This window comes from Phalacrocorax aristotelis, chromosome 8 (genome assembly GCF_949628215.1).
Source record: "Phalacrocorax aristotelis chromosome 8, bGulAri2.1, whole genome shotgun sequence".
Lineage (NCBI taxonomy): Eukaryota > Metazoa > Chordata > Aves > Suliformes > Phalacrocoracidae > Phalacrocorax > Phalacrocorax aristotelis.
The window spans coordinates 46,390,479-46,403,352 of NC_134283.1; the positions used below are offsets into that span (position 1 = coordinate 46,390,479).

Consider the following 12,874-nt stretch of genomic DNA (forward strand, 5'->3'; position numbering starts at 1 on the left):
CTTCTTAAACTTGTACCTTGGTAAAACAGAGTCTTTTCCATGGAAGCAACAGGACATCCACAGTAAGAAAACATTGTATGTGGGGAAAGAATCAGACCACTGTTTCTAGGAAGGAGTTGCATTGCATGTGTTGATTGCTGTGATACTACTTTTTCCATGTGTTTCCTTCAGCACAGGCACTTATTTAAACCAAACCCTCACTCACCTTAGATTTCTCCTGATGCAGCTCGATTTGAATGTCTGTTAGCTTGGTCCTGAGTTCCTCATTGGCAGCCTGTAGGGCAACAATCAGTGCCTCAGGCTTTTCGCCCTTACTACGTCCTTTTTTTGACATGGTTTCTTATAAGCGAGAGTCCACGTGTTTATTTCAAATATGGACTGCCATCTTTTTCTGTTCCTTTCAGTGCCAGTTAGTTCAGCACCTACTGAGTGACATTCCTTAAGGTCCTGGACTCAGCTGCTTTGGAAGCCCTGCGAGAAATAAGACATACTATTATTTGTCAGTGGACACTGCAGCATGACAGCTCACGTGGTTACAGAACACAAGAGACAGCTCACTTCTCCAATAACTGCAATCTTTGTCTGAACACCTGCAAAGGAGAGCAGCACAATCAGGCTTCTGTTTGCAAGTCTGGTGTACTAGTGGAAATTCCATATATGTGCTTTTTCTGTTCTCAGAGAGGGGTATGATACAATGAAAATAAGAATTTGCTTACCGTAAGGATTAGTGCTGTTGAGAGCACAGGGCTAGAATGGACAGGTCATTTCATCCAAGCCTTGCAGTCGCAGGTAACCACAAAGCAGGCACTTTGGTCTCAAGGATCTGCCAACAGTATCTTCCTCCTACCCTTCCTAACCCTTGATCCCCCCTAAGATCCTGTGCCAAACTCAAAGGCTTTCCACAACACACCTACAACCTGCCACAGGAAGAGAGGGGAAGTGCTGAAGTCCTCACCAGCATTCTGGGTCTCTGCACAAGCAGAGAACCAACAACATGCAAAAGCCTGTATCAGACTAGAAACTGCCTCCTTTGAAAAAAAAAATAAATCCACCAATGGTTTCTATCAACTGAATTTTTGGGGGATAATTCTATCCTAAGTCAAAGTGATATAGCAAACTTACGCGCAAGTACATCAGCAGATCAGGAAGCCAAGGGGTTTTTCTATACCACTATGAACACAAGTGTCTCTCTGTCCTGTAAACTTAATTTTTATATTTTATTTTAGCATTTGTCTTCGTTATTGGCACTGACTGACAGCCTCAGATAAAGGGGCATTCTGTCTACCTGCAAAATAAACATGGATTTGATAAGCTCTCTAGAAATGCCCGTGTCCATCTATCTCAGTGCTGAACAGGAATTCAGGTGGTGCCACGTTCATGTTCACACAGTCACGCTGACATCCTTACCACATCCAAAAAACCTGCAGAAATGCCACACATCCTTCGAGACAATAGCAGAATCCTCAGCAAAGAATGTCATTGTAAACTGAAGAAAGCATATTCACTTCTTGCCATACTGATCCTGCTATCCTGAAAACACTGCCCTGTATCACCCAGGGCTTCTTATGCTGTGCCCAGTTACAATACCTCTGAAATCCTGGCATTGCGTTGTATATGTACAGCTACAAATGAGAGCAGGATCTGATCCATATCTCCCACAGTGCCTCATATTCAATACTGGTAACAAAGGGTCTAATCATGCTAGTTACATGAAGAATTTTTCATGAGGGCTGCAACAGTACAACATCAGAGCTGAGCCTCCTCTAAGTACAGATGAAAGAGAAAGAAAATGGGCTTTGGAAAGCAGTTAATAAAAATGGCTTGTTCTTGTCAGGTATCACATGACACAGCCCACACAAACCTGATTTAGTGCTGGCTTGGAAAAAATTAGGCCAGATGGGACAGAAGTGGTCAAGAAAGCAGAAATCTTTGGCTGTCAATGCCAAATGAATACTAATACATGAAGACTTGTTGCGTTTGAGCAAGGGATGACACTTTCACCAGATTAATCATGCAAAGCATGGCTTTTGAGAAAGAAAATAATACATAAGCAAAGCAGTAAGGACAACAGATTAAAAAAAAATCACAGCAGATTATCTCCTGCATAGGGGAAATGCTTCTTTGCTGTATAGTTTAAGATCCTTAACCACCCTGAAAGCAGAAAGCACTTTCAGAGACTCCTCTGGCCCAGAGACCTCTTCAGCAGAAGGCACGAGAGGTTTTGAGCACACGTAGCAGCCCTCGCTGGCTGAGGCTGCCCTCACAACTGGCACCCTTCAATACCACTGCAGCTGACACACAGCACCAAGGGCAGCCCTACAGTCACAGACACCACGGCACGTCGTGCAATGAGCCACTGTCAGGTCATCGTCCCAGAGCCTAGTGGCAGTTCATAAAAGATTCATGTTTTCATTCAGGAATGAGATACATTGGACGTTTAGGCTTGAAAGAATAAAGACAGATAATTCAGATATCATCACCTTGCAGACGGAACACTGCAGCGCTTCCCAAACAGCCACTGCATATGGACAGCGCAGACTGGAACAGCAGCAAAAAAGCTCAGTCAGATGGCAACAGAGCATGCACACCTGAGTTAGGAAAAGAGCACAGTAAAGGGAAAATCCAGAATGAGCTGCGGAAAAACACATTCTCAGGCTTCTACCAAAGGGTAATTTACTCCCTAACAGCTAATCAAACAGGCATTTGTATTTTTTTCTCTGCAGATGTAAAACACAGGTTTAGCATTTGTATACAAAGCCATTCTAGAGGCATGGGTGATACGCTGTAGTGCTGAGATAATAGAAACTTGTACGAATGCACCATGGCCATATAGCCCAAATGTGACTTGGATGCTATTTACTGGGGAATTCTTGTGATTACTTCTGCTGCCTCTTTCCAGACGTGGAATCAGTCAGTAGTCAGCCACAGCTCTACTGTTGCCAGGCTTTTCTACTTTCCCCTGAAAGAAATTTAGAAAGGTAATCACATAGGGATGTATTAGGGGAAGATTATCCACCCAAAAAAGAAAAAGGAACTGAGACAAAATTTCTGTTACTGGCAAGATGGGCTCCAGGAATCATTCCTGACAGAGGAAAATGCTTTAACAGAAACAGAAGTGTTTGCAAGCCTAGGAAAAGCACGGTACCACAGAGGAAAAAGTGAGGGGCCTAATTGGTCACTTCCATCTTCTAGTGCTATTCTTCTTCGATTATTGAAAATAACTACCTCCCAGGATGCCAGGGGATGATATTAGGCCTAGAATACATTAATAGAGCTGATGTTACAGCAGATACAACATGTATATGAAGCTAAACACACACACACGCACACACATGTATGCATATACTCCTTTGAGCAGAAAGAGCAGGCTGCTTCATTTTCGCCTCCTCTTCCAGAACAAGCCCCAGAAGATGTTACCCTCCAGCTAATTGGAAAAAACCACTATTTGCAAAGCATTGCTCTGTCAGCAATGAATGTGGGCACTGTAGCCTGCAACACTGCCCAAAACATATTGTAAAACTCAGAATGCTGTCATGTACTTCATCTCCATTTTTGCTTCCTTATCTGTATTTTCTTTCTAAAAAGTACTTTGCAATTCTCTGGTAAATTTCCTCACTTCTCCAGCTTTCACCTCTCACAGACCTTTTTGAAGATCAGTGTCCTACAGGGCTCTGCTCAGCACGGGCTGAGGCGCCCTCGCAGGAAGGGTATAGCCCTGCTCTCATTTGAGCCCTTGGATGCTGTCACTTACAAAGCCTGCACCACCAGCGTTATGCACACCATGGGCAAACAGGACCACACTGTACCTCTAGGATTGCCTTACTACCACTGGAGTTTCCTGGCTTAACTAACAGCCTTCCTGCCTTTCTCTGTGCACACACTGAAGGGGCACAGCTGTTTATCAGCTTTATGCCCCCCACACACAGCTGGAAGCCTCAATGATAGAGAATGAAGATTCATTACAGGAAGTATGGGTAAGGGTATTTAGGAAAGAAAGTGGCTATTTTTGCTATTTTAAAAATGTAGGGACAGTTGAACAGCAACAGAATTCCCTGTGACTTTTCCCCAGTGGAAGAATATCCTGAAGTTGTGAATGTCGGTCAAGTTCTTAAAATCAGAAGCTGGGGGACAAATGCACAAGCACGAAGCTGAGAGCACTCTGTAAATCTATGTGTTCAGTGCACCATGTTCTGAATTAGACTTTTTACTGCATAAATGTAACAAGTATCCTTCTTATTTGTAATTCAAGCATCTTATGGCCAAATATGAGGGTTTAGATAGTCTTTGCCTTTGTTCTCATTGCTCTCTGCTCTCCCCAGATTCCACTGCCCACTCCATTCCCCTCTTCTTTTCCAAACCTTTTGGACTCTTCCAGGCAATCCATGAAACCACCGAGTGTGGCACCCCAGGACCGACAATCAGAGCTGCTGAGCTGTGGATCATGAGCTAAGTAGACAAGACTTCAAGGAAAGCAGGAAAGGACAAACAGACAAAGCAGAACATTTTCTACTCCTGTAAAAGGAAAAGTGGGATATAAAGAATGAAATTATTCTCATTCTCCTGTGACAAAACACCAGCAACAAAATGGTTTAGAAACTGAATGTTGATTTTTTTTTTGGCTTATGAGTCCCCTTTCTTCCTTACTGCAAGCCTACATGGTTCATTGCTTCCACTAGCATTGTCAGGTTTAATATTATCCTCAAGGCTCTTCTAGTCAGGTCCAGCTCTCAGACACGGTGCTAACAATATATAAATAACAACTTCAGGAGTTCTGTTATTTTGCATGCAGTTTGCACTTTAATACAACTGATGATTGGTCAAAACATGAAGATTTGCTCTGGAAAGCAAAAGGCATCCTTTAATAACTGAAGCCTGCAAAGTACTGAGAACTAGGAAGCACCAGAACCATATAAAAATCAAATTACAAGCATGGGTACGCACTCTGTCTACCTGGCTTGTAAAGAATGAATGTGATAGAGCTGGGAATAATGTCACTGGGAGTTCAGTGTTGCGTGCAACGATCCTGGTGAATGAAGAGAAAGTCTGTACAGCATAAGGATGAAGCAGATGTCAAGGATGGCAGAATGATTGATGAACGTGCAACTGCTCTTCGGCAGTCAGTGCAAACAGTGCATCCTAAAGGGCCACAATCTTATTCCTGCTGAAATCACTGCAGACTGCCATCTGCCTTTTCTGAACTGTCTCTCAGAAACAAAGAAAATCTTTCAATTTGCCAGAATTAAATGGAGCTTGGAAACAGGAATAAACCCACAAGTAGTACTGTCCTCAATCTTCCAATAGTTTCTTCAATTGAAACTAGATGTATACATCTCCCTGAGCCTTGATGCAACAGCAGGGAGGCCCTAAACGCCTCTGAAGCTCATGCACACCTTGGAAGATGGCAAGTCCTTCAGTTACAGCACATCCACCACCCCGTATCAGTTTACCTGACGGAGGAAAGCTTGAGCTGGGTTACCAGAGCTGAACAAAGCACTTCAGGTATTAATGGCAATTAATTTCAAGAAGTCCCAGCTCATGGGACTGGCTGCAGTTCTATTTGGGAATTATCTAGTAACAGGAATGACTGCACAGAAGTGTAGCAGCCACAGGTCACGTTATCACTTCCCCACCTTAGCTTCCATTGAAAGGAAACCTGCATAGTTTGTAAGAGGACCACAGCATATTCCTATAGCATCTCTTGATCTGGACATCAGGCCAGAGAACCAGACTTCAAAGCAAGCTATGGGGCACATTTGCTCTGCAGTCTGAATGTGGTTTTCAGTGCCCAATACCAGAGCTTTAAGCTTTTTTCCCAATTTTTGCTTTAATAAAAGCATTTGGCAGCTGTCTCAAAATGTCTCTGATAATGCCAATATGATTTGCACTGGTGTAGCTACAGAATAATTCCCCTGAAGTCATGGAGAGATGCCAGTTATACCATATAAATTAGAGAAAAAAAAATTACTTCCTGCATGGGAATATTACCCTTAGATCCAACAAGAGATCTACTCAGTTATTTAGGGTATTGCTCTACAACCAGTGGAGATTTTCAGCCATTTTCTTACACCTCCCAGTATAAGTGATGTGTGGAATAAGTTTTACTGATGCAAAATCTTGGGACAGGTGCACAGTACACAAAAACAATGCTTCCATTGCTAAGTTTTCACATCTCTCTGTAGATAGACAAACCTTCTCTCCTTCCCAAATAACAGCAAAACAGGGGTTGGTTAGACCAGTTATAACTAAACCAAGGACTGACACTGATTTTAAAGCAAAAAGGAAAACAGATGAGTCACAGGGGCACAAGCGCTTCCTCCTTCTCTTTGAATACTGTTGAAATAACTGCTCCCAGGAATTCACCTGTCTTACATCAACACAATGGTACCCAAATCCACAGCAAGAGAACAAAGAAAGCTGTGTCAGGGGAAGTTTAGACTGGACATTAGGAAGGACTTCTTTCCTGAGAGGGTGGTCAAACACTGGAACAGGCTTCCTAGAGAGGTGGTCAGTGCCCCACGCCTGTCACTGTTTAAGGGGCATTTGGACAATGGCTTTAATAACAGGCTTTACCTTTTGGTCAGCCCTGCAGTGGTCAGGTGTTGGACCAGACGATCACTGTAGGTCCCTTCCAACTGAACTATTCTGTTCTAACACAAGGGATAACACACCAGATCAACCTTACAAATTTAGTCTATTGATTTGAATGAGTATCCCATTGAGACATGGGGAGATATGTAATTGTAAAGATATGTTACTACTCTATTTTATGTAGAGCAGCTCTAAATAGGTAGAGTGAGGTTAGTCAAAAAAAATATCCCCTGAAACTGCTTTTTCAATGGAACTTCCATTTACTGTGAGGAAATTAATATTTTAGGCAACAATTACCTTCTATCTGTGGAATTCTTTCTCACTGAAAGAGCATTGTGATATTCAGATGTCCAAAGTTGTATCTTTTCACCTCTCAAGGTGGCCTACCATTTTTTCAGAGAGAAGGGCCCAGTGAGTTTGTCAGTTCTCCATCATACTGCTTTTAATGCATAAAGCTTGAATTTTATGCCAAAGTATTTCTAAGTATCTGCTTTACCAATGCTTGCTCACAGACCCTTGCAGACTGCAGTGAGGGAATACCTTTCATAAAAATCCCTGATATCTTGCAATACCATATACTCCCCACAGGGTGCTAATTATATTACTGAAGAGCAGTCTGTGGAAATATAGGCAAGTCAGGAGGCTAATCGCACTGGCTGCCATGTCCTTACTACGCTGAGCATTCTCAGTTCCAAAGAAAGGAGGGGAGCCAAAAGATATACTGGTTCTCAGCAGTACACACAATTAAACCCTAGATCTTAAGTCTGAGAAGAAACAGTTTAGTTCCCTAGATAAATACATTCCCTTGATTTCACTGGGACACAGCCTTTGGTATACAGACATCTCTAGGAAGTACACAAGGCACAGTGCTGATGCCATTAGACATATCAACTCAAGGAAATTAAAAACACCACAGCATTCCCAGATCGTGGGAATAATATCACCCTAATAACTATTTCAAAACTGGGTAAGTCTATTTGGCAATGCAACTATTTAGAGATTGCAAGAAGTGTCTGTCAGATGTCTGTAAGCAAAAAGACCGGCAGAATTATTGATGATGAATGACTGGCAAGTACAATAGCAGCTGGAGTGTCTCCTATCAGCTTTGCCCTCTACCAGCACGTGTCCCTGTAATCTGTAGGAGTTATTGTTAGAGCCTCTGGAGACACAAGAACCTCTGGTTAAGCAAAACAGGGCTTAAAAAAAAATTATGTTTTAAATCTTATGTGTAGATTTCCATCCAAGATGGCAGGATTAAACCCATTACTAAAGCACAATAAATTCAGTCTGGAGCTCACAAGGAAAGATTCTATTTTGCCCCTCTCCCCAGAAAATCCATCCAGTAAATTCTGAAGTAACAGCTACACACATTGCTTTTGAGATGCATCTTGAATGAAAATCTAAATGAATTCACTGAAGAATTTGCGACACTTTTTAGGACAAGTAGTAACAGATTGCTATAGGCTGTATTTATCAGCAAGAGATCATGGCTACACTTAGAACTGCTAGTGTATGAAAAGGCACATTTGTAACTCAACATTTGTTGGGGTTTTTTTTGGTTTTCCGGTTTGTTTTTTGTGAAGATCAGTTCAGGCTTAGCTGCATTATATAAGCAGGTAGAAGAAGTTTATTTATATTCACACTCTCAGAGGTCTGAAGCAAATATCAGCCTCATAGCATGACATGCATTGAGTGTGCAGATAATGGCACGCTGCTTCCCATGGCAGTACAAGCCATAAAAAACCAAATGCCTTGAGGAAAGCACTTTGTAATCTTTAAGACTGAATGTAAAAAGACAAGTACAACTGCATGAGCAATCCCACTAGAAGCTTCTCCTACCTAGTCTCTTCAATCTTCTGGTTTCCTTCCTTCCTACAAATTTCACCCATTGCTGTTGCTTTTCTTTTGGCTTCCATGCTTTCCTTTCTAAATTCTTTTTTTCCTTTCCTTGCTATTTGCTCTAGTTCTTTCTTTTCCATGGCATTCTAGGTTACCTTCCTGTTAATACTTCCATTTGGTAATATGCTAGCAAAAGTACAGAGGAAAACTACGCCTACATGTGCTCCCAGATAACACCATTATCCTTTATCCGATGTGGCAAAGGAATCTGCTCTGAACATTGCTCCCCATGATAATCTATGGCTAGTGCATTTTTCTCCCTTTCTCCTCTAGTCATTGGTTGCTTTGTTTTCTCCAAGCCAATTAACAGCTTATTTACAAAAACAGGCTTTGCACATTATAGAAGTGGAGAAATACCTTCCTCTAACTTTACAAGAGACACCTAGGGATAGAAACACCTCTGAAGGAAAAAACGAGCACTTTACCACCACAGCCTCTACCCTATGGAATCACTTGGTTCTGTACCCTCGGGTAGGTGGAGATATCAAAGCATTAAAGCCCTGTGCCTCTGCTTCAGGGATGTTAACCATTTTCATCAGTAGCTTTCACTCTTTTATTCTCTGCTAAATTGCCCCTGCACAATTTTGTGCAGAGCAGGAAAACAGTTAACAATGTCTAGCACCTTGACTATGAAGTATATTAGTCTCCGTAAGGAGACACAAAGCCTCCACAGGTTACACCTAGATCTCAGAAGGAAAGAATACAAAGGACAGTCCAATCCCTCTCGTATCACTTACTTCCCTATTGATTACACCCTAAAACCTAATTTCAGGCTGAAGGTGAAAAAAGCAGGGGAATGCAGCTGGCTTTGAACACTCTTTTTGGTCCCTCTTGCAGCCTGTGTCCTGCCACTAAGGACTTGGGAACAATCGCTCCATTTCAAATTTCTTTTTAAGCCAGGCAACCCTTTCCCAGGAAAGCTGAGTTAACCACGCTCTGAGTGAGCAATTCCTTAACACAAGACACAGACGTGTCCTGTCAGCATGCGGGTAGTCAATCAGAATTCTTGGCAGATGAAGAGGTGGCTCCGGGATGGCTGCTGAGAGCTGAACCCTACCGGGTTCAGCCAAAAGAACCCAGATCCACCTCAGTCGGGCAGCCACGCTCACAGCCAGTCAGACCCCAGACTTGCCTCTGCTACTGCAAGCCTGAGCAGGATCTGAATACACTGCATACTGCTTCCCTCAAGCTCACACTGAAAGGCTAGCATGATCTTAAGCTAAACAGTCTTCAGCCTCTGAGGTAGCGAGGCCAACAAGGACAGATTAATAGGGGCAGGATTCATCTGGTAACACAGGTTTCCCACCTGGGCTTGCCCTCAGAAGCTGCCTTTGCAGTCAGTTCAGAGACATGATTGTTCACATCAGGATAAGATATGTCATACCCCTCAACTAAAAGGATCCAGGACAAAACAATCCCACTAAAGATACCTGAAAGTCTGGGCAGGGTGGAGTTCAGCAGCCTGTATGAAAGCCTTCCCACCGTACTTTTCAAGGCTAGAAACTCATGCAAACTGCACTCCGACACGATTCACTGGATGCCCTTATTAGTGTAACTACCAGGCAGGCTCAGCCCTGAACTGGGGGACTTAGCAAGAGGCTTATATACAAGGCAGTCCAGAGGTGAATCTGGAGAAAACGCTTTGTGTTTGTACTGTGGTTTCTATAGTTACGTGGGAGCTGCCTTCTAAAAAAGTATCAGTAGAAAGCCCTCTTGCTGCCTTCCCCTGTACATATGTAAAAATCACTGTTATCATACTGAATGTTAATTTGACAAGTTGGGGTCAGGCTTTTTCAAAACAATCTGTCTTTAGGGAAGGCCTTTGTCATGAGAGGTGAAGGCTCCAAATTGGCTCCTTTCTCCATTTTGGTCTGCAATGAATGACACAAGTCGCATAAAACGCCTTCCCAGTCTCACTGGAGTAACAGCACAAGCACAGGAGAACACACCCTTTGCAGGGGAAGCTCAGCAGGGTATGGAGAGGCACGAGCGTGTACCAATCAAACAGTCATAAGCATATACGCTCCAGTTTGAACATGTGACAGGCGAGCCTGTATTTATTGAGAGCTTGTCAGGAAGATTGCCGAGGCCATCATTCTCTTCCAGTGTTGCAAGAGTACCTTGGCTTGACTCTCCCCATTTGTAGTAAGAACCTTAACCACTTTATCTTGTTTTACTGTAATAAAGTGCATTAGAGGAATCTAGCCAGACCATTTTTGTCTTCTGAACCATGGGTTTGCTTTTTCCATGAACTACATACAAGATCCACTTGAAAAGGAATGCCCAAATTGTGCGTGCAAAATGAACCTCATGTAGGGAGCAAACATAGTACACATGGCGGATGTAACTTGGTTGTGGGTGCAAAGAAGGTCAAGGTCAGACACTTAGAAAATAATGTGTGTGATGTAAATTTTGTTTCCGCCCCAGTAAACACACTATGTTATACACCTTTTATCTAAGGCTAGACATACAGAACTATTTTCAAGTGAGTACATCTAATGACGTAACTTCAGGCTATGCCTTTTCTGCCTAGCAGTTACTCTGTAGTTTGTCTATGAATTTCAAAACATTGCCAATAGTGCAAACTTATATCAGCTCAAATAAGCCTTTAAAAGAGGGAAATAATCCCAGGCACGTCATCCTCTGTGGGACCAGGATGTACTTTACTCTCTCTGTTGACCTCAGGTTTAAACTGTCATATCTACGGGCAATGCAGGAAGGTTTCACTGGCAACTTGTGACTCAGAAGAACTGGACCAGCCTAACAAGCCATTAAAAAAAAAAATTTGTTGCACTCCCATCACTCTTGCCTACAGCTGTTTTGAAATCTGCAAAACATGACCTCAGAGAAGCCAAAAATCAGAACAGAATATAACAAATCCCATTTTTAATCTATCGGCACAGAGCTAACTTTCCACTAGTACAGAATGAAACAATAAAAAGAAACTATAACAAATAGGTACCTCTGGGACTTAAGAGTTTCCTTCTCATCTCAGTTGAAAAAGACCTGCTACTATATTTTGGGAATTCCTTGGGATTCCAAGAAAAAACTTTTTTCTTATGGGGAAACAGTTTCAAATAAAAAGTGAAAAAGCACCAGGCCCAGCCGTCCCTCTGCCCCAATCACTTCTACACCCTCATGTGCTGCTCCTCCTCCTCAGTGCGCGAGGGAGCTGGTATAGGATGGGAGGCAGGGAAGGATGAGGGGAGGCACGCAGACAGTTAACTGCTAATCACATATACCCAGGCATCCAACCGTGAGAACACGGGCAGTGCCATTCAGCATTTCCAAAACAAGAAAGCCCACACACGGGAGCACTGCAGCCTTCCCAGGCGGCCAGAGGAAAGAAGCTATCCACAAGCCCATACACACCTCTGCACATCTAGGCCCCTATCATTTTTTGTCTCTCTCTCAGCTGCTTCCTCTCAGGCGCCCACCTCACTATCTTCAATCAACTCTCCAAAATACAGGGCATGGAGTGTCCGATGACCTCCGCAGCCTCTCGTGCTCTCGGAGCCGTACCTTCTGCCACAGGAACCCAGCTTCCCGCCACGCGCGAGACACGCAGCCATCCACAGCTGTACCGCAGGCCACAAACCGCGCAGGGCCGCTGCACGCAGCCACGAGTGACTGGCTGTCCTTCGACCACAGGGGCCAGGTTCCAAAAGGTAGCTACGTCCAGGCACCTTTCCCGTATCAGAAATAGATGGTTCTCAAAATAACAGGTGATTTTGTCTAGAAATTTTGTCACTTCTTAAGGCAAGAGCGCTGGAACATCAATGTTCACCAGCAACAGCCCTACTGTGGCACCACAGGCTACACACCACCAGCAGAGCTGAGGCGAGTTCGGTGTTTTGCAGCAGTGTGCACTTTCTAGGTCATCTCCACACAGCACAGCCAGAGGAGAAATAAGGCCTCGGCATACTTCAAAAAATGCCGCAAATTGGAAATGATCTGGGTGATATGGGAACAAGAACAGTCAAAGACTCTGGATTGAGGAGTGCCTGGAGGAGGCCCTGCAGAGTGTGCTCCTCAGGCCCACTTTAGCACTGGAAGCCACATCTTTGGTTTGGTCGCTCTGAAGTTTCTGTTTAGATCTAGGGCTGTAGCAGTGAGCTCCCCTGAAAGCCAGTTGGAATCATTACTCAAAGGTCAAAGAGCACAGGTATTTATGCCTGTATTTAGCAAGCAGGTACAAGGGCAAGCCTGAAGAGTAATGTTTTAGAAAAGCAGTAACATGGCAGTTTCCATAGAATTTAGAGAATCAACAAAAATCCCTTTAAAACATGTTCTAAAGCCTAACCCCTCCTTACAGCAGAGTGTCTCGTGAGCTAACTTTCACTTGCTCCTTAAGAAGTGTTGTGCTCTTTGGCCTCCACACACAAAA

The 12,874-nt window shown here is 43.4% G+C and overlaps 1 protein-coding gene across 6 annotated transcripts in view; it reads right to left on the bottom strand.

Moving 5' to 3' along the window:
• The window catches only part of JAKMIP2 (janus kinase and microtubule interacting protein 2), a 71,690-nt gene that overhangs the window by 40,727 nt on the left and 18,089 nt on the right, over positions 1-12,874 (bottom strand). For all 6 annotated transcript variants that reach the window (XM_075103055.1, XM_075103053.1, XM_075103054.1 and 3 more), the window contains exon 2: positions 206-471. In XM_075103055.1, the coding sequence (XP_074959156.1) occupies positions 206-334 (129 nt within the window). In that variant the 5' untranslated portion in view covers positions 335-471. The remainder of the gene's footprint in view (positions 1-205; positions 472-12,874) is intronic.